Source organism: Cucurbita pepo, chromosome LG06 (genome assembly GCF_002806865.2).
Source record: "Cucurbita pepo subsp. pepo cultivar mu-cu-16 chromosome LG06, ASM280686v2, whole genome shotgun sequence".
Taxonomy (NCBI): domain Eukaryota; kingdom Viridiplantae; phylum Streptophyta; class Magnoliopsida; order Cucurbitales; family Cucurbitaceae; genus Cucurbita; species Cucurbita pepo.
In genome coordinates, this window is record NC_036643.1 from 1440027 (window position 1) to 1459696 (window position 19670).

At 37.3% G+C, this 19670-nt stretch overlaps 3 protein-coding genes across 4 annotated transcripts; 2 read left to right on the forward strand and 1 right to left on the reverse strand.

Annotated features, from left to right (window-relative positions):
- Positions 1-800: 800 nt before the first annotated feature.
- Positions 801-1970, reverse strand: LOC111797685. 2 transcript variants are annotated; one of them, XM_023680782.1, is made up of 2 exons: positions 1608-1970; positions 801-1488 (listed from the first exon to the last, which is right to left on the reverse strand). In XM_023680782.1, the coding sequence occupies exon 2, from the start codon at positions 1453-1455 to the stop codon at positions 1009-1011; it is 447 nt and encodes a 148-aa protein (XP_023536550.1). In that variant the 5' UTR covers positions 1456-1488; positions 1608-1970; the 3' UTR covers positions 801-1008. The 2 variants fall into 2 exon arrangements, with proteins under 2 accessions (XP_023536550.1, XP_023536551.1); XM_023680783.1 differs by having other exon boundaries at positions 801-1476; positions 1608-1968.
- A 3397-nt stretch (positions 1971-5367) lies between these two features.
- On the forward strand, positions 5368-13063 carry LOC111797380 (pentatricopeptide repeat-containing protein At4g33170). Its single transcript, XM_023680364.1, has 8 exons — positions 5368-5653; positions 6221-7101; positions 7587-8037; positions 8113-8183; positions 8269-8393; positions 8715-9012; positions 9690-12702; positions 12982-13063. The coding sequence occupies exons 2-7, from the start codon at positions 6313-6315 to the stop codon at positions 12684-12686; spliced, it is 4731 nt and encodes a 1576-aa protein (XP_023536132.1). The 5' UTR covers positions 5368-5653; positions 6221-6312; the 3' UTR covers positions 12687-12702; positions 12982-13063.
- Positions 13064-13213: 150 nt separating this feature from the next.
- On the forward strand, positions 13214-19411 carry LOC111797749 (DNA cross-link repair 1A protein). The gene is made up of 11 exons (XM_023680871.1): positions 13214-14233; positions 14572-14742; positions 15000-15401; positions 15643-15706; positions 16705-16922; positions 17011-17124; positions 17638-17743; positions 17923-18134; positions 18267-18370; positions 18858-19117; positions 19210-19411. The coding sequence occupies exons 1-10, from the start codon at positions 13421-13423 to the stop codon at positions 19000-19002; spliced, it is 2349 nt and encodes a 782-aa protein (XP_023536639.1). The 5' UTR covers positions 13214-13420; the 3' UTR covers positions 19003-19117; positions 19210-19411.
- The last annotated feature ends 259 nt before the right edge of the window (positions 19412-19670 follow it).

Genomic DNA, 19670 nt, shown 5'->3' on the forward strand with positions numbered 1-19670 from the left:
GTACTTCAATCCTCTCTGAAAACAAAGTTCTTATCACCCATTGATAAAATTATTTACCCAAAGACGAGAACAAAAGAAAAAGCAGCCTACCAATTCTTCCAATTGATTTTGTTTGATAAAGAAAAGATCTCTGCATGTGATGGGATAAGGGACAACTAGAATTCAGGTGCTCCTCCTCCACCTGAGTAGTCACTTCCAACTTATCGGAGGTTGCTTTCATCCTTCCTTTTAACTGTCGAATTTCACTACTAGTCTTCTCTTCCTATACCATGAGGGTTGTTGGGACACCGATAAAAAAGGTTATTGAACAGTGTCAAAGGAACACAATCTATCGGATATGTTTCGAAGTATTCTTCCTCTTATGCAATGAGGGTTGGGACACCGATAGAAAAGGTTATTGAACAACGTCAAAGGAATACAACCTACCAAATGTGTTCCAAAACCTATATTGGATATGTCTCAAAGTATTTTTCCTCTTATGCAATGAGGGTTGGGACACCGATAGAAAAGGTTATTGAACAATGTCAAAGGAATACAACCTATCAATTGTGTTCCAAAGTCCGAAAGTGGTTCAAATTGGGTTAGATTTAGATCCTTTTGAGAGCGAGAAACTTCAACATTTTACCTCTAGCCTCCCACAAAGCATCACTTCCATCATTCTCGTAAGACAGCGGAATAAATATGCATTATTCAGCTGTCTATTATGCGATCGTTTAGGTTCAAAAAAATATTTGGGATGCTTAATGTCCGTAGGTTGATTTAATATTAAATAACAATCGTACCTCATTTTAGTATAGAAATAAAATCGACTAAAAGATCTCTGTAGCCATGCAAGTGCAAAAATTCAATTATCGTTCAAGGTCCCTAGTTAATAGGAGAATTTTCTCCGGATTCCAAAATATTAAAAACCGCTAACAAAAAATTTTACAGCCGAAATTTAGGCTAACATCCACGAGATATGGCGTCCTTTTTATTTTTCATCTTTTCGCCGTGAACGGCGGCCAGCGTCTAATCATAATGACTTCGCCGTCCCGGCATGGCGGAGAAACAGCTACTGGAACGGCCAAGCGATCGCGAAGTGTCCTTCTTTGGAGAGTCGAGTGATCGCCGGAGAAGCTGTTTCATAGCCGAAATCAAATCCTCAGTCGGATTCAGAGGAGGAATTGAAGATTTGAATGCTTTGTGAAACTTCATGTGCCTCTTCACGGCTTCACCGGTGGTGATATTGCTCTGAGATCTGAGAGACTCGTCTTTCACAGCCTCCGCACAGAGTCCACAAATCCAACGCCCTTCATACCGCTCGCGCACACGACCGATGTACGCTGGAGTACACTCCTCCGTCAATCCACAGCACTCGCATTTTACAGACTCCACGTCGATTACTTGCGCGTTGTGTTGCGTCACCGGAGCCGTCTGCTCGATGCCGGAGATCGCCTTCGTCACTTTCGCCGCCATTGTTGTCTTCTCCAACAAGCTCTGCTCCAATGGCTGCAAAAGTTCAGAATCCAAACAAAATCCGGACGGTATCTTTTTTTGAATCTCAAACTAACAATCTAAGAAAGAAAGGAAAAAGTGAAGGTAACAATTCAACAGAAATTCAAGCTTACCTGGAATTTTCTCTCTGGATGTTTCGGATCGTTTTCTCTGATCTCTTCCGTAATATTCTCGACAATATTAATGAAGAGGATATGGAATTCCGAGAAAAAGTTGATTTGATTTGGATAAAAGATGTGAATGGATTTGAATTTGATAATTTGATACTGAATCGGATCTTTTGTTTCTTTATCTCTCCTTCTCCCACTCTCTCACCGTCACTTTCTCGCCGTCGATGAGCAGATTCCAAAATATCACATACATTTCAGAGCCTCAATTGGCTCCTATTTGCCTCTCACTGAAGCCGGAAAGTTGAGAGAACAGAGAAGAAAGACGAAGAAGAAGGCTTCATCACCTGTCAAAATGGGCTTCCCTTTGGATTTATATAGACGATGGCTTAGAATTTTGACGCCCAAGCAACGTGACTGCACAATTCTTCCACGTCATTGTCTAAGTCGCCTTTAATATTATACTAAATTATAGATTTACCCGATTTTTGGTAAATAACTGTTTAATATAAAATTTTTAAAAAATAATCAAGAAATTTCATTAAACTTTTATTATAATGTTTTGTGATTATATCCTTCTTTTAATTCAATAAATAATTGGATTATTAGTAAAAAAAAACCGAGACAAAAGATTTGCAGTAAATAATGGTTTCACACTATAGTAAAATTTGATCACTTAGAGTTTGGAGATTAATGATTTAAAAATAACATTAAAAACGAAATACAAAAACAATATAAAGGAAGAGATTTGAAGATTAAAATCCGTTCAATATTCATAAAAAGTGTCAATCTACGAATTTAGTATATGAAACTTCAATTGGTCCTGTTTAAGGGAACTTTAAAATTTTAAAAACATAAAAAAAGAATCTCTTTATCTTTCGATTTTGTATTTAACATTTGGTTAAAACGATTTTGCAACATTTAATTTTATGGCCTAAAATAATAATTAACGTGTATTTATTTTATAAGGTTAAAAGTTTAAATCCCTATCATTTAATTTTTGTATTAAAACAAATAATTTTGTATGGAAGCAATTTTAATTTTTTTTAAAATTAATAAATATATTATTCATGGGTTAAATTTAAATAAAAAAAATCAAATTTCGGGATTTTGATTCGAAAAATCGCGGCCGATTTGTGAAACCTGTTTTGTTCTCATCTTCCCAAATTGCCATTTTCTGCCAGCTGTTCTGATAATAACCCTCTCGTCCTTGCTTCTTCATTTTTGTCCTCTTTCCCTTATTCTCTTACTCGCTTTCCCAAGCGCTTGTACCACAATCGCCCACCTCCAATTACCAAAATGCACTTCTACCCATTCTATTTCTTTTTTATTATTGTTATAAATATATGTCTGCCTCAATTTAAACTATTATTTTAATTCGCGTAATATTATTATTTTGAAATTTAATCTCCATACTTTTTTTATTTTATATATTTTTTTTTATCTAATTTTAATTTGTGGTTAAATTTTAAAAAATCAGGAGTTTTTATTTTACAATTTTTGAAATTATATTCCCATTCTATTATTTTATACAAAAACTATTAATATTACTTATTCAAATAATACCTCATTTTAAACTTTATTAAAAGTATAAAATAGAACAGTACTGAACTTTGTACCAAAATAATAATTTTAAATGTTTTAATAATATTTCCATGTCAATTGTTTAATATTAAAATTGGTCCAAAATAAGCAAGAGGGGAATCTATCAATTTTATTAGGGCAAGACCAATTTTTATTTTTTTATTTAAATTTTAATGGAGGAGCGAAAATTAAATTTTTTTAACTTAAATAAATATTTCAAAACTTTCCCTAAATTCAACTTCTCCAGTTTGCCCACTGAGAAAATTATTAATTTCAATTAAATAAAGTTTTTGTATGTATTTAATACACAAATTAATTATTAAATTCTTTTTAAATTACGAATAAAAAAAGATCCAAATATATATTTTTTTCTTTTTTAATTTTTTCATCCGTCTATAATTTATTTAACACATGAGAAATTTATTAAATATTTTAAATATTAAATTTGAAGTTGGAATATTTATCTCAATTTATTAATCTATTAAATCGAAAAGAGTTAAAACTCGAGAAATGGAGTTGACGGAGCGCGTGAGATGCGCGTAGTACTAGTAGTTGTGGTCCCCACATGAACAAGTGGCGACCCGCAAGTGGCTGCATGGCAGGTATAGAGTGTTAAGAAAACGACACCGTTTCGCCCGTTTATAGCCGCAAAACAGGAGCGTGGATCTGTAGAATTGGGCCACCCGGCCCATACCATTTATCAAAATTTTGGCCCAACAAATGTCGACCCTCTTTTGTAATTTTGCTATAAATACTGAAGCAACTATCAATTACACGGAAACCTGTTTTCCCCCTTGAAATCCACTATATTATTTTTTTAATATTATTTAATAATTATTAAATTTTAACTATGGTTTATATAACTCAACTCAACCATAAAATAAAATTTATAAATTTTAAAACGACCCGTTAATAGCCCGCACATTCGATAAATAAAAATAGATTATAATTAATTTCATTGTTCTTCTAAGATGTTTAACGAATGCTAGCTCTTCCCGAGCAGTAATCGGTTATTTCTCAAATTCATCTCTAAAAAAAAATTAAAAAAATATATATTTAAAAAAAAAAAAAGAGAGAAATTTATGCTTTGAGAACAACTAGATGACCTTTGATGTACACCAAGAGACACAATGAATGCCACATAAACATAAATTAATTTAAAATAAATCACTATTTAAATGATTCTCACGTAACACGTCCCATTTGGTAAAAAAAAGAAAAAATCCATTAATATTTTAATTTACTCTTAAATTACTCGATCAGTTGTGAACATGACAACCTAATATAACGTACGTTAATACTGTTAAATGCTATGATTACTTACGACAAAATAGTTAAGATATCGATCCAATGTATCTGTTAATACACTATGACGCTACACGACAATTATGACATTTATTCATTGATTGTACATATCCGTGTACGTTATTCAAAATTGTTGGTCGTGGACGTTACGTACAATGACAAGTTATTATTAGTCATGTCGTCATGACCTCGAACCTTGTATCCTCATCGAACACGTTTCGAGTTTGGATATGCAACCCAATCCCCCTCGATCTGGGTTATTGTCTCGCTCGAGACCGATGATAGGTTTCATTAAATAATTTGGATCATTCCAATAATGCCCTTCTTCTAAATAAATTGTTGATGGTTTTTTCTTAAGGAAACAAAATAATTTTAATAATTACTTAAATAAAATAATTTATATTTGATATAATATAATATAAAATTCAGAATTTGAAATTGGACCGAAATAAATGGGCCGAATATTTACAGTTTAAATAATTTATAATCAACTTAGATGGACAGCGGCGCAAAATCTAAAGAATCTATATTTTATATAAATTTATTATTCTCATTGCATCTACAAATTTTTTAAAATAAATAAAATGAGTGTCAAAATTAAATAATTAAAAAGAAGAATTAGTGGAGGTTTTGTTTTGTTTAGTAAAGTGAAAGCTTTTTACATTCCAATTTCGGGCTTATCTATTTAATTTTAAATTTTTATTTCATAATAATATATTATTCGATATTTTTTACGATTCACAAATTTGAAAATTTGATTTTATTTAAGAAAAAAACAAATTACAATTTATTTGAGATAAAAATAATAATAAAATAAAAGGTCAAATTGAGTGACGAAGGGCATAATCGTCATTTTGAGATGTATATTTTGTGGTGGTGATGGTGGTGGTGTTGCTGGTATTAGCCAAAGAGGGTTTCTCCCACAGAGAGCAGAGAGGAGAGGGAGAGAGAGAAGTGGGAGAGAAGACGAATTTCTGAAAGCTGTTAAGAACACTGAAGAGAGAGAGATAGACTTACACAGAGAGAGAGAGAGAGAGAGAGAGAGAGAGAGAGAGTTGCAGAGTTCGGAATTGAAGATAGAAGTTAGGCCTTATCTGTAATTCTGTAGCCTTCTGACTTCATCCGATCCGTTTCCATGGATCCCTTCGATTTGTTTCGGAAAGGTATAGAGGAGAATATTCTCTTTAGCTGGTTTTCTAATCCATGGATTTATTTTTAGGTCATCGCTGTGTACAGTAGCAATAATTCCTTGCCTAGTTTGGAAATTTCTGTATTTTCTTTCTTGTTTGTTCCGATTGTTCTGTGCATTGAATTTATCGAGATCTCTATAACTTGGATGTTCAGTTACAAGATTCTGATTCTGTGCGCTTCGTTTTTGATTGTGGGTATTTTCAGATTTTCCGGCTAAGGTTTACTGGTTACCTCAGTTATGAAGTATGGTAGTTTATGTTCGTGGTCTACGATGCAAGATTTGTAGTTAAACGATGCAGGTTCTTCTAGTTTGAAATATTGATGATTCCATGCCTAATTTTCTAGGGGATAATTCGTACAGTTTCTTCATGGAGGTTTATTGAATATTTGCCGTTCAATTCATTTCAGATTAGAGGATGTCTGGAAACTAACGAACTTCTTCTTGTTTTCTAAACAAACAAATATATCTTGTTAATGGTTATGAATAAGGTTTACTTGAGTTTCTAACGTGCCTGACGAAGTGAAATCATATTTTGCAGGTTTTGGTTGAGGCTATAGAAACTTGAGCATTTCCCTACAGATTTTCCTTTTTTCAAGTGCATGTGAGCATTCTATTTTGTATTAGCAAATAATGAACGTGTCGAAGAAAGGATCGCAAACCAACGAGGCAAACCTAAGCATTGGAAGCAAGGTGACAGCTTTGAATCCGAATGCCGCTGAGTTTATTCCGTTCGCCCTCAGAGCACCTTCAGTTGGAAGTAGTAGTGTCTCAGATTTGACTGAAAGATTTTCGTCTTCTGGGACGTTAGGAAAAGCTGTTCTAGATAGGACTGAGTCATCTGTGTCTAATAATTCCGATGACGAATCTCGTCAATTCTGGAGGCATCAGCTCCCTGATGATATCATACCTGATTTCAAGTCAATGGGAGAAGATGAGAACCTATCTCTTGGAAATATTTCGTTGGCAGGCTTATCGTTGCATGATGACAACGAAGCCTCTTTATTCGCGGCTACTGTTGGCAGTGAATATTTGTTGAATGATCAGCAACATTCAAATCTGAATCACTTTAATGGAAATCAATTTGCTGATAGGTTCAGATTCTCGACTGCTTCGTATGGAGAAGATCCATCTGCAGCTAGTCTTTTCCAAATTTCGAATAAACCTTGGCAGAAGCCAGTTCACAACAGTAATCTACTGGTTAGCAATGAGCGGCACCTTCCTTATCACGGAAATACTGTGAGGGGATCAACCATGGAAGTCTTGAGTGAGCAAACAACTTTGGATGAAAGTGATACTCTGAACCCTGTTGATTTTTTGGCTTTACAGTTCCCTGGTTTTGCTGCTGAAAGCCTCGCAGAAGTTTACTTTGCCAATGGAGGTGACTTAAACCTGACTGTTGAGATGCTCACTCAATTAGAGGTAAGTTGACTTTTGAACGATGTGTAAATAAAGTAACCTTTTAAGTCAATTATAGGTAAGTTGACTTTTCAAAGCATCAAGGGGCAGTAGCATTTCATCTTTTTTATGTTCAAAACATTTTTTAACATCAAACAGCATGTTTTTCGTTCAATAGTTTGGACGGCAAGTTAATTTAAGTTGCAACTTCAATGGTCGTTTCTTGCTATTATGAAAAGGTGATTGTTGAAGTGATATAGCTTTGTGATAGAGTTGAACCTATAAAGACGTTTCAAAGAATAATTGTGACAAATTTTCTGATGATTCATATCATAGTTTAAACTATTTGATCTTTATGGCATGCTTTTGCTTTGTCAAGAACTCCGATGTCCTCGTTGTATGAAGAGTTTGCCAGCCAGTTTTCGTTGTCTGCACCGTGTTCTCGTTATCTTTTGTGTTACTGCATTTACAACTCAATAGTTGTCATACTGTACTCGTTTACACTGTAGCTTCAAGTCGATGGTGGGATAAGTCAAAATCTGAATTCCAAGACAATGTCTGCCCCCAATCTTAGTGGAATGGATTTTCCTGCACTTACAGTGTCGGGTGGTCAAAATGGTCATCCAAAATTTGATGGGGCTGATCTTCAACAAAGCACCAGTCCTTATCTTTCTTCTGATAAGGACGACATGCTTTTCTTCAAGCCGAGCACCGCCCCATCTCGAGGTGCTATTGATTTTGCTTCCACTGTCAGGAAGTTAGCATCTCAGGATTCTGGTATGTGGAAGTACAATGGACACGGTTCTGCTGATGACTCTATTGGATCAAGTAGAAGTTCTCATATTTTAGGCGGTAAGTACTCTACTGGTGGTCATGGGAAAGACACCTATAGTGAAAGGTTGCTACACCGAGGTTCAGCTCGGGCTGCACCCGTTTGGCTTGAAACAGGCGAATCAGTTGGTAATTACTATTTACTGATGTGATTTGGAACGAACTTTTGAATGCATTTCTGCTTTAATATTATCAACTTGGCAGGAAACATGTATTCTGAGCAGCGTGAGGAAGCACGTGATCATGCACGCCTTCGAAATGCATATTTTGAGCAGGTGTGTAATAATGGTTGTTGATTCTATTCTTTGTTCGAAATGCAATTTGGCTCAGGGATTTACTCTATCTTATCTTTTAAATTAGGCACGGCAAGCATACCTCATTGGTAATAAGGCTTTAGCAAAGGAGCTAAGTGTTAAGGGACAGTTTCATAATGTGCACATGAAGGCAGCTCATGGAAGGGCCCAAGATTCTATATATCGCCAGAGGTTTGTTTCCCTTTGATGCTTTTGTCTAGACTCGAACAAGGTCGATTCAGGTGAAATTTCATGTTTTTTATTTCCTATTATCGTCGTCGAGAAAGTGTATCAGTTCATTTCACTTCCTGATGAATGTTCTATCTATGATTACTTGGACTGAATCATCCTATTGTTCTGGCATGGCCCCGATCATTCAATGAACGGTTCGAAGAGCGATGATACGCTTTTCTTAAGACACGCACCACGACTACAGGAATTTCCTGAATTGCTTGATTACTGGCTTACAGTTCTTTTCTGTTCTGCTGCTTGTTGTGGACATTGTTTCTTCAGGAATCAAATCGGCGCAGACAATCAGGGAAATGGAAGGGGACACGAACGCATGATCGACCTGCACGGGCTGCATGTTAGCGAAGCAATTCATGTCCTGAAGCACGAGCTGAGTGTGCTGAGGGGTACTGCTCGGGCTGCAGGACAACGTCTGCAAGTTTATATTTGTGTTGGAACAGGACACCACACCCGCGGCTCCCGCACTCCTGCTAGACTTCCAGTGGCTGTACAGAGATATTTGATCGAAGAAGAAGGCCTCGACTTCAGTGAGCCGCAACCGGGGCTGCTTAGAGTTGTGATATATTGAGCCATGGAGGGAGGATGAGAAGAGAACACAGTGAAGTGTAGGAGTTTTTTCTTTTTGACTCAACCAAACAAAAAACAAAAAAAAGCCATGAAATCATACTTGTGATAGTCAGCATTGTGTTGTACCGTGAATGGTTAGAGGTGGGGAAAGGATTATTCAGACCAAATCCGAAAAAAGAAAAAAAGAAAAAAAGAAAAAAGAGAATTAGGAGAGGAAAATGAAGATCAAAGCAAGTAGAATTGTATTAAGTTTAATCCGGTTGACAGGGATGTAACATTTTTTAGCCCTGAATCGGCAAATCTCTTTGTAACTTTGTTTTATTAGGTTTATATTGTACCTTGAATTTTTGTCAGTTCTTCGTTCTTTCTTTGAATCTTTTCTTATTCTCAGATGAATGAATCTGTTCGGATCGATTTATATTATCATGTAGTTCATCAAAAATTACGTTTTGAATCAGTTTGTCAGTCTGGAATTCCGAATCTACGTACAACTTAAGAACTGAAATCATTTCATCTTCAAGAAATTCGATTATAGATGGAGCTTCACCTCTCAAATATCGGAGTTTCGACTTTTTAATCACAGCAAGACGATTGAGCTGCAATGGCGGAATGTTCATCAAACAAATTTCCTGGATTTTGACGTTTGGAGGGAATTGATTAGGATGCGCTTAGAAAATGCTTTTGCGAGCCAATCTCAAAGTATCCTCCATTTCCTCTCGTACGAGTTTCGCCTATCCCCAATTCTCCTCTCTGTCACCTTCGTCGTCGTCTTCTTCCTCTTCTCAATGGTTCTCTCTTCTCCGCTCCGCCATTGCCAAGGCCGACTTGAAGCTCGGGAAACGAGCTCATGGATGTATCGTAACCTCCGGCGACCTTCCAGACCGGTTTCTGACCAACAATCTCATAACAATGTATTTCAAATGTGGCTCTCTGTGTTCCGCTCGTCAGGTGTTTGATAAAAGTTCCGACCGTGATCTCGTTACATGGAACTCCATTTTGGCTGCCTACGCCCACTCTGCTGATTCTAGTTTCGAGAAGTTACTCGAGGGCTTTCGCCTCTTTCGTCTTCTACGCGAGTCTGGTTTTTCAGCAACTCGACTTACATTGGCGCCATTGTTGAAGCTGTGTGTGCTGTCTGGCTTCATCCAGGTATCTGAGGCTATTCATGGATACGCTGCTAAGATCGGATTGGAAATGGACCTGTTTGTTTCAGGGGCTCTTGTGAATATATACTGCAAATATGGCCTGGTTGGTGAAGCCCGCTTACTGTTCGACGAAATGCCTGAAAGGGATTCTGTGTTGTGGAATGTAATGCTCAAGGCTTATGCTGAAAATGGTTTAGAAGACGAAGCTCTTCAGTTCTTCTCCGAGCTTCATCAAAGTGGGTTTCTTCCTGATTTCTCAAGCGTGCATCGTGTTCTCAATGGCGGTAAGAATGGTGTTTCTGATCTCAGAAAGAGGTACAAGGAGCAGGTTAAGGCCTATGCAACGAAGATGTTTCGGTTCGAAGACGGTTCGGATGTATTTTCTTGGAACAAGAAGTTGTCTGAGTATCTACAAGCAGGCCAAAATTTAGCAGCCATTGATTGTTTCAAGAGCCTGTTCAGATCAACAGTGGGTTATGATAGTGTAACATTAGTCATTGTTTTATCTGCAGTTGTCGGCACGGACGATCTCGACTTGGGCGAACAAATTCACTCGCTTGTTATAAAAACAGACTATGATTCAGTAGTTTCTGTTTCGAATAGTCTCATGAACATGTACTCGAAGGCCGGGGTCGTTTATGCTGCAGAAAAGATGTTCATCAACTCACCAAACTTGGATCTAATCTCGTGGAACACGATGATATCGAGTTATGCACAGAATAATCTCGAAATGGAGGCGATCAGCACGTTCATAGATTTATTGCGCAATGACATGAGACCAGATCAATTTACCTTGGCAAGTCTTTTGAGAGCTTGCTCCACAGGTGATGAAGGAGAGTATTACACTCTCAGCTCACAGGTTCATGGCTATGCCATAAAATGCGGCGTTGTTAACGACAGTTTTGTATCGACAGCACTTATCGACGTGTACTCGAAGAGCGGGAAAGTGGACGAGGCTGAGTTTCTGTTGCGTAACAAATATGATTTTGATTTAGCTTCTTGGAATGCCTTGATGTTTGGGTATATAAAGAGTAACAAAAGTAGAAAGGCATTGGAACTTTTGAATCTGATGCATGAAATGGGGCTGCTGATTGATGAAATCACTCTGGCTACTGCCATTAAAGCTTCTGGTTGCTTGATCAATTTGGAGGTAGGGAAACAACTTCAAGCCTATGCAATCAAGCTTGGATTCAGCAATGATTTATGGGTCAGTAGTGGTGTTTTGGATATGTACATCAAGTGTGGAGACATGCCAAATGCTCGTGAATTGTTTGGTGAAATTAGCAGACCTGATGATGTTGCTTGGACGACTATGATCTCGGGATACGTCGACAATGGCGACGAGGATCGTGCTCTTGCTGTGTACCATTTAATGAGGGTGTCTGGAGTTCAACCGGATGAATATACCTTAGCTACCCTTGTCAAAGCGAGTTCTTGTCTAACCGCTCTCGAACAAGGGAAACAGATTCATGCTAACGTGATTAAGCTCGATTATTCTTTCGACCATTTTGTTGGTACTTCCCTAGTCGACATGTATTGCAAATGTGGAAGCGTTCGAGATGCCTATCGTATATTTGGGACGATGGATGTCAGGAAAGTTGCCTTCTGGAATGCCATGTTATTAGGCTTAGCCCAACATGGCAATGCTGATGAAGCTTTGAATCTTTTCAAAAGTATGCAATCAAGTGGTATTCAACCTGACAAAGTTACTTTCATTGGCGTTCTCTCTGCTTGTAGCCATTCTGGTTTGTTCTCTGAAGCCTACAAATACTTCGACGCAATGCTCGAAACATATGGGATCGTACCTGAGATCGAGCATTACTCGTGTCTGGTGGATGCGCTTGGTCGGGCAGGACGCATTCAAGAGGCCGAACGTGTAATAGCATCGATGCCATTCGAAGCTTCTGCCTCGATGTATAGGGCGTTGCTTGGTGCTTGCAGGACTAAAGGAGATACAGAAACAGCAAAACGTGTTGCTGATAAACTCCTAGCCTTGGATCCATCCGATCCCTCAGCTTATGTCCTCTTATCGAACATTTATGCTGCTTCCAGACAATGGGATGATGTTACTGATGCTAGAAACATGATGAAGCTGAAGAATGTTAAGAAGGACCCGGGTTTTAGCTGGATCGACGTGAAAAATAAAGTGCATTTGTTCGTGGTTGACGATAGATCACACCCGCAAGCTGATTTGATATACGAGAAAGTTGAGGATCTGATGAAAAGAATACGAGAGGAAGGATCTTACGTCCCAGACACAGACTTTATGTTGCTTGACGTTGAAGAAGAGGAAAAAGAACGTGCGCTGTACTATCATAGTGAGAAACTGGCATTAGCTTTCGGTCTAATCAGTATGCCTCCCACGGCAACCATTCGTGTGATAAAGAACTTGAGGGTTTGTGGTGATTGTCATAGTGCTATAAAGTGCATATCGAAGCTCACTCAGAGGGAGATCGTTCTTAGAGATGCGAACAGATTCCATCACTTTAGGAATGGAATTTGTTCGTGTGGCGATTACTGGTAGTATCGACTATCTACTTATTCTGGAACTGCTCTTTATTCTCTTCCTATTCATTCAATCCTGAACCTCGTAAACTATCAGCTTCGCCCCTTTCCGATTAATTACCTTTGCCCCTATTCCCTGACGAGAATGAAAGATGCATGAATTCGACTTAACTCCTTGTCCAGTTATTGTGAGTTATGAGAAGGAAGAAGGAAGACGCTTTACCTTGTTTAGAGAATGAAAGAAGAAGAGAAGAAGAAGGGAAGATGAATGAGACAGAACTGGAAGGAAAGACGAAAGAAGAATCAATGAGNTTCAAATTATTTGTGTTTGTTCTTTGGACTAACTATCTCAATTCTCGGTTACTGGTCATTCAACACGATCATCTCCTGTTTTCATTTTTCTTCTCCATCCATAGACATTATGGAGTTATATCAAACAGGATTTGTAGATTATAAAAATGTTAGATTTAAAATTTCATAAAATTATAAAAATAAATGTAACAATTATTTGACATTTTTTAAAATTTAATTTATAAATTAGAAGGCGGGTTGGTCCATCTCCGCGGCGGATCCTTGCTTTCAAGTGTTGAAGCGTCCAAGAGAAGCCATCTGCAAAATTGGCTCTAAATCCAAACTTCCCTCCACTTCCTCTGCGCCACCAATTCAAAATACTCGATTTCCACAACCCTCTCTGGTTCCATCTTCCTTCGCCCTCAGTTCAATTTAGTCTTCGTAGATTGTTGCTCAGTTCTCATGCCCCCCGTCAACGCCGCCGTCCACCGCCGTCACCAGTCCTCTGCATCCCAGTTACCTCAATTCCACACACCTACTAATGCTGGCGATGACGACGATCTTCTTCCTTCCACTCAGACAGTTCTCTCATCGCGATTTTCAACCTCGCAAAAACCCTTAACGACCTCCGACTTATCGCTCCACATTCGCGCTTCCAAGAGGCCGAAGCGTTCTACTCCGACGACCACTGGACAGGTAAACATACATTGCGACGTCGGATTTAAGCCAAATTTTGATAGACACGATGGCGCTGCTGCTTTGGATGATGGTGAAGTATTCGGTTCGTCGGAAATGGATTTGGGTTGCAGTTTGGATTTGATACAGCCGAGCATGGTTGGCTGCAGTTACGAAACTCATGATGCAAACTCGGTAGAGGAGATATTTGATGGGGATGGTGATTTTTATGGTGGTACGGATGAATGTAAGGGGTCGAAGGTAAAGGGGGGCTACTTACTCAATTCGATTGAATCTAGGTTGATGAATTCGAGAGTAGATTGCGATGTTGGAGTCGGTGGCAGTGGAGTTGACAAGGAGAGCAGTGATGATTTTGAGTCGGATAAGGAGCTAGACTTGTTGCTTAATCTGCATTCGCAACTGGATGAGGAAGACCGTATTAGTGGAGTGGGATTTGGTACTGAGGAATCATATTTTCCAGTGGATGAAGATCTGATTCAATGTCCTCTTTGTGGAGTTGATATTTCTGATCTTAGCGACGAGCAACGTCTTGTACACACAAATGATTGTATTGACAAAGAGGACGCCCAAGCTCAAACTGTGAGTCTATATGACTTTATCCACTTTACAAGTCTGAACTGTTTTTTGGTTTTTGTTCTTCTTTATAATTTTGACATTAATGCTATTGGGTGCCTATACAAAATCGTTTGCTGAACGATGCTCCTATCCGTGATGTAAATTTCTTCTTGCTTCAGTATTTCCCTGCCATTTTTCTATCTGCTTGCTACTAGTGGGAACTTATGGGATGGGGTTTTTGCAAACTTCAGCTTAAACGTTTATATTTTGTCACTTAAGGCTTGTTTATTGGAAATGGATTACACTATGAGCTATCATATGTCCATGTCTTGATAATTTTGAATCTGAAATTTCACGTGCAGACTGCTCACACCCCTGATAAAAAGCAAGCTTCAGGGCCTCAACAATATGCTGATAATTCCAGATTTTCAACTGTTCTCAAATGGTTGCATGATCTCGGTTTATCGAAATATGAAGATATTTTTGTTAGAGAGGAGATCGATTGGGAAACATTACAGTGGTTGACTGATGAGGTGTGCTTCTTCAAGGTTTATTGTATGAATTGTTGTCCCTGAGATGTTCTGCATGGTTAATTTATTTTGTCATAAGCAGCTAATTGCTACTTCATGATAGTCATTCATTCATCGTAAGAAATGGATTCATGATAAAGTTCATCTAAATATATAAAAAAAAAAAAAATTCCCCTTCCTTTTTGGGTGAGCATTCTCCAATTCACTCTATCAATCTCTTTGTTTTTGGACACTGATTTTTGCTAATCTCTACTTTGAAGGATCTCAATAATGTGGGTATTACTGCACTTGGCCCCCGAAGGAAGATCACACGTGCTTTGTCCGAACTCAGAAAAGAATCTTCTGCAGTTGAAACTTGCACGAATACACATGCCCCTTCTGGTACTGGGAAACATAGTAACAATGGTTCAGATGGGTGTGAAGGATCAACCAATGGAACTAATAGAACACCTACGAACAAGTTGATTACTGATTATTTCCCAGGCTTTGCCACTAATAAGAAGAATGCATGCAGCATTTCTACTGGTCAGAGAGATGTGGGAAAAAAGCTACCTGACTCTCTTAACAAAGATAAAAGTAAAACTGCAAAGAGAAATGTAAGAAATGGGAAGCTTGGGACTGTTCCAGTCTGGAGTTGTATACCGGGGACGCCATTTAGAGTGGTGAGTAATTCTAATTTGATGAACAGTTGTTTGTTGTCCGTTAATGCTTTATTCGTTTATATATATATATTAGGAATTGTATGTATTGGGATTAACATGGCCTTTGGGTGAGAAAGAAAATAATGTCTTTATGGAGATCGTCTTTATTCCTGTTCAATACATTTCGATATTACTACTTCTTGTTAAAAGAATGGTTATGACAAATTCCATTGTTAAGTGCTACATATTGTTATATCTGCAGGATGCTTTTCAACATCTTAGAGGAGACTGTTCCCATTGGTTTCTTACTCACTTTCACATGGATCGTAAGTTGAAATTAGTTCTCTCTTTTTCACTGTTGCATTTTAGTCTGAGGCAGTCACTTCTTAGTATTAAATGAAAAATTGCTGAAGAAATCCAACATAATCGGTATTTCTCTACTTTGTTTGAGTATGTGTGTGAAACATGTTTGTTTTCAATAATTAGGCTAAACTTACATTTACCATGTGCAAAATTTAGATTTGTTAAATACCTTTATTTCTTTGTTTCTTTCCTTTATGTTATGATGTATATGGTTAAAATATGAAGCATGAAAACTTTATTTTGAGTAGTGTAATGTCCCTTTTCACATCATACATTCTAATATACCTGGTGTCTTTGCGAGCTACTCACATAGGATGCTTTACATTTTGACACGTGTCTATTTTGTCGGGTATTAGGTGATTTATAATTTTGAATACATTTTGCAGGTGTTCAAATATTTGTAGTCATGTTATGATTAGCTGTTCACATAATAAAAGATGTACAGAAGAATAAGGGCTTGCTGTCTTGAGTAGAGGATCTTTTGTCAAATTTTTATTTTATTTTAAAAATAATATCTTTTATAAGCGTTGATTTGTTCGTTTAATTAGTTTGGGTTTTCTTCATAAACTATGAAACATGTTTCTACCATTAATTTGCCTATGCATTTACCATATTTCCAACTTCTATGAAATTGTTTTTTGAATATTATCATATGCATGAAGGATATAGCTTTTTAAACTTGGTTGTCGCGTGTCTGTGTTGTACTATCCATTTTGAGTATTACTCATGTGTCTCATTGCAACGGATTAATGAGGTTAGCTTGTTAGATCTTTATATTTCTGGTCACATATCGCCATTCGATTCCTTAATGTTTGCAACAACTTTGAGATGGATATTTTCATTTTTCTACCCACAAATTTAAAGCTGCAAGTCTTAATGTGTTAAAGGGATAGGAAATGTCCAAATTTTTGTTAACAGAATCGTTTTTTTTTCTCCGACATCAAATGTGATCTTTATGCAGATTATCAAGGTTTAACAAAGTCATTTCGTCATGGAATGATTTATTGTTCGCCTATTACGGCAAAGCTGGTAAACATGAAGCTTGGAATCCCATGGGAAAGGTTACAAGTTTTACCTCTCAACCAAAAAGTTAACATTGCGGGAACAGATGTAACCTGTTTTGATGCTAATCATTGCCCTGGTTCAATAATCATACTCTTTGAACCACCCAGTGGTAAGGTGTGGTCCAAATTACCTTTTTTATTCTAATCACTCATCATCCCTTTTCATATACTATTTGGTGATCAACTTTTCTTCCGTCATGCAGGCTGTTCTACATACAGGGGACTTCCGATATTGCGAGCAAATGGGAAGCTTGTCGGTTTTTCAAACATGTCGTATCCATACTCTGATCCTTGATACCACGTATTGTGATCCACAGGTAACTCTATTATTGGGGAATGGGGTTAGCTTTTTTACTTTGGTTACTGATATATTTAAAGTACTTTGCTTCTCGTCTCAAAAGAAATATTAGCTAATTTAAGGCTTAGAATCATAATGTTTGAGGCAAAACTGTGCTTCGACTCTGAAGTCAAAGTCATTAATCGTAGGTGGGCGTCTGCAAACCAGCATGTGTATGGTCATAGCGTTGAGTAAATGGAGACTGCTCAACTAAAATCCCATTCTTGAGTTTATGTGGACTCAAATTTTATTACTTGCACTGGGGATCTTTATCCTGTTATTTCACTTATCAATGAAATTGTTTCTCTTCTTCTTCAACACACACACCCACACATATATATCATTAGACGTATCCATCTACATATAATGTTCCTTGTACTTCTGCCCATGTTCCAAAGGCCCCCACGGACATACAAGTGTTAGTGCTGTTTTTTCCCATTTCTTATGATTTGTGATTACCGTTTAACTCGCTTTATTCGATTACTTGCTGCAGTATGATTTCCCGAAGCAGGAGACCGTTATACAGTTTGTAATTGATGCCATTCAAGCTGAAACTTTCAACCCTAAAACCCTTTTCCTGATTGGATGTTATACCATCGGTAAAATTTGGCTTTAAATTTCAGTCTTAGCTTTAACTTCGTGCTGTGACTTCATGGCCTGCATTTTTTTTTTCTTCATGTTGTTGGTCATGGGATATACTTATGGCTTCTCTTTCTGTTTCTAAATTTGTTTTAAAAGGTGGCACGGACTACTAAATATCTTCAGCTATTCCTAACAGGAAAGGAACGACTTTTTTTGGAAGTTGCCCGCGTTCTGCGCAAGAAGGTGTATGTAAGTTCAGCAAAGTTACGCATTTTGAAATGCTTGGGGTTCTCAGCGGAGGACATGCAGTGGTTTACAGTGAATGAACGGGAAAGTCACATACATGTCGTACCTCTGTGGACACTTGCGAGCTTCAAGCGACTGAAGCATTTATCAAATCAATATGCAGTGAGTATAGCCATTAAATCCTCGTTTTAGTAGGATTTATAGTATCCCCATTTGCATGTTTCAAATGATTGCAATTCACTTACCGATTTCCATTGCATGTAATTACTGATTGGTTGATTTTGTTGCATTCAGAGTCGATTCAGTCTTATAGTTGCTTTCTCTCCCACCGGCTGGGCACTTTCAAAAGGAAAGAAGAAATCTCCTGGAAGAAGGTCGCAGCAAGGTACAATTATAAGGTAATCTCTTCGTTATTTGGTCTAGTTCATTTGAGTAGTAAATTGACGCTAGGAGTACCATAGAAAGAAATACTCAAGTTTTGTGAGATCCAAAGTCGGTTGGAGAGAGAACAAAGTCGGTTGGAGAGAGAACAAAGTCGGTTGGAGAGAGAACAAAAGATTCCTTATTAAGGATGTGGAAACCTCTCTCTAACGGATGCGAAGTTTTGTGAGATCCCCACGTCGGTTGGAGAGAGAACAAAAGATTCTTTATTAAGGACGTGGAAACCTCTCTCTAACGGACGCGTTTTAAAATCTTGAGAGGACAATATCTGTTATCGGTGGGTTTGGACTGTTACAAATTTACATCTTTTAACTCTACTATTGAATGCTTAAAAACTTCTCTGCTGCTTCATTTCAGCAAAGATAGATTTGATAACTAACTTGAATTGGTCTTCATATTCAAGTCTTAACCATCAAACAAGAGCTGTGTTTATGTTTTATACAGATACGAAGTGCCATATAGTGAGCATAGCAGCTTCTCAGAACTGAAGGATTTTGTAAAGCTTGTCTCTCCTGTAAACATAATACCAAGTGTGAATAATCATGGACCTGACTCAGCCCGTGCCATGATCTCGCTTTTGTCATCTTGATTTGTTCACCACACTCCCAATGGATGGTTCTCTCACGTTCTCCAACCGCTGCATAAATGAAATGGGCTCAGTAGAACTGTTTGTGGCTCCGGCTGAATCAAATCTGCAGATTCACGTAAGTTCAACAATTTAACCACTATTGACCCTCTTTTAGATAGCCATTTTATATACCCATCTGATTATAGTAAACTGCTTCTGCTTTACAAGGTTTGTCTTGCCAACCATGCCAATATTGTTGGCACCTAATGGTCGTAATTGTGTCGCGAAGATGACTTCCTATCGAATACTATTTGGTCCTCTTTCGTCGAGGTAACTTGATATTTTTTATTAATTGAGTTATTGTTAAATTGATAGTTTAGAAAGGAAAATGAAAAATCCCTTGATATTCAATTGAATAACTAATGTTGTGTCAGTGTCTCTTTGATTTTTATATTATTTATAAGTTAATACTTCAATTATCGGGCTAAAAAAATAATATTTTTTTGAAATATTTGTAAACAATGTACTTTTCTAAACTCAAGGCATTGTATTAATTTTATTAACTCATATTGATGATTAGTCAAAATTGCAACAATTTACAAAAATTTAACGAAAATTTGTTTAAAATGTAAATTAATAAAACTGAAAAATAATTTATAGTATTTTATATTATTATCGAAAAAACAAAA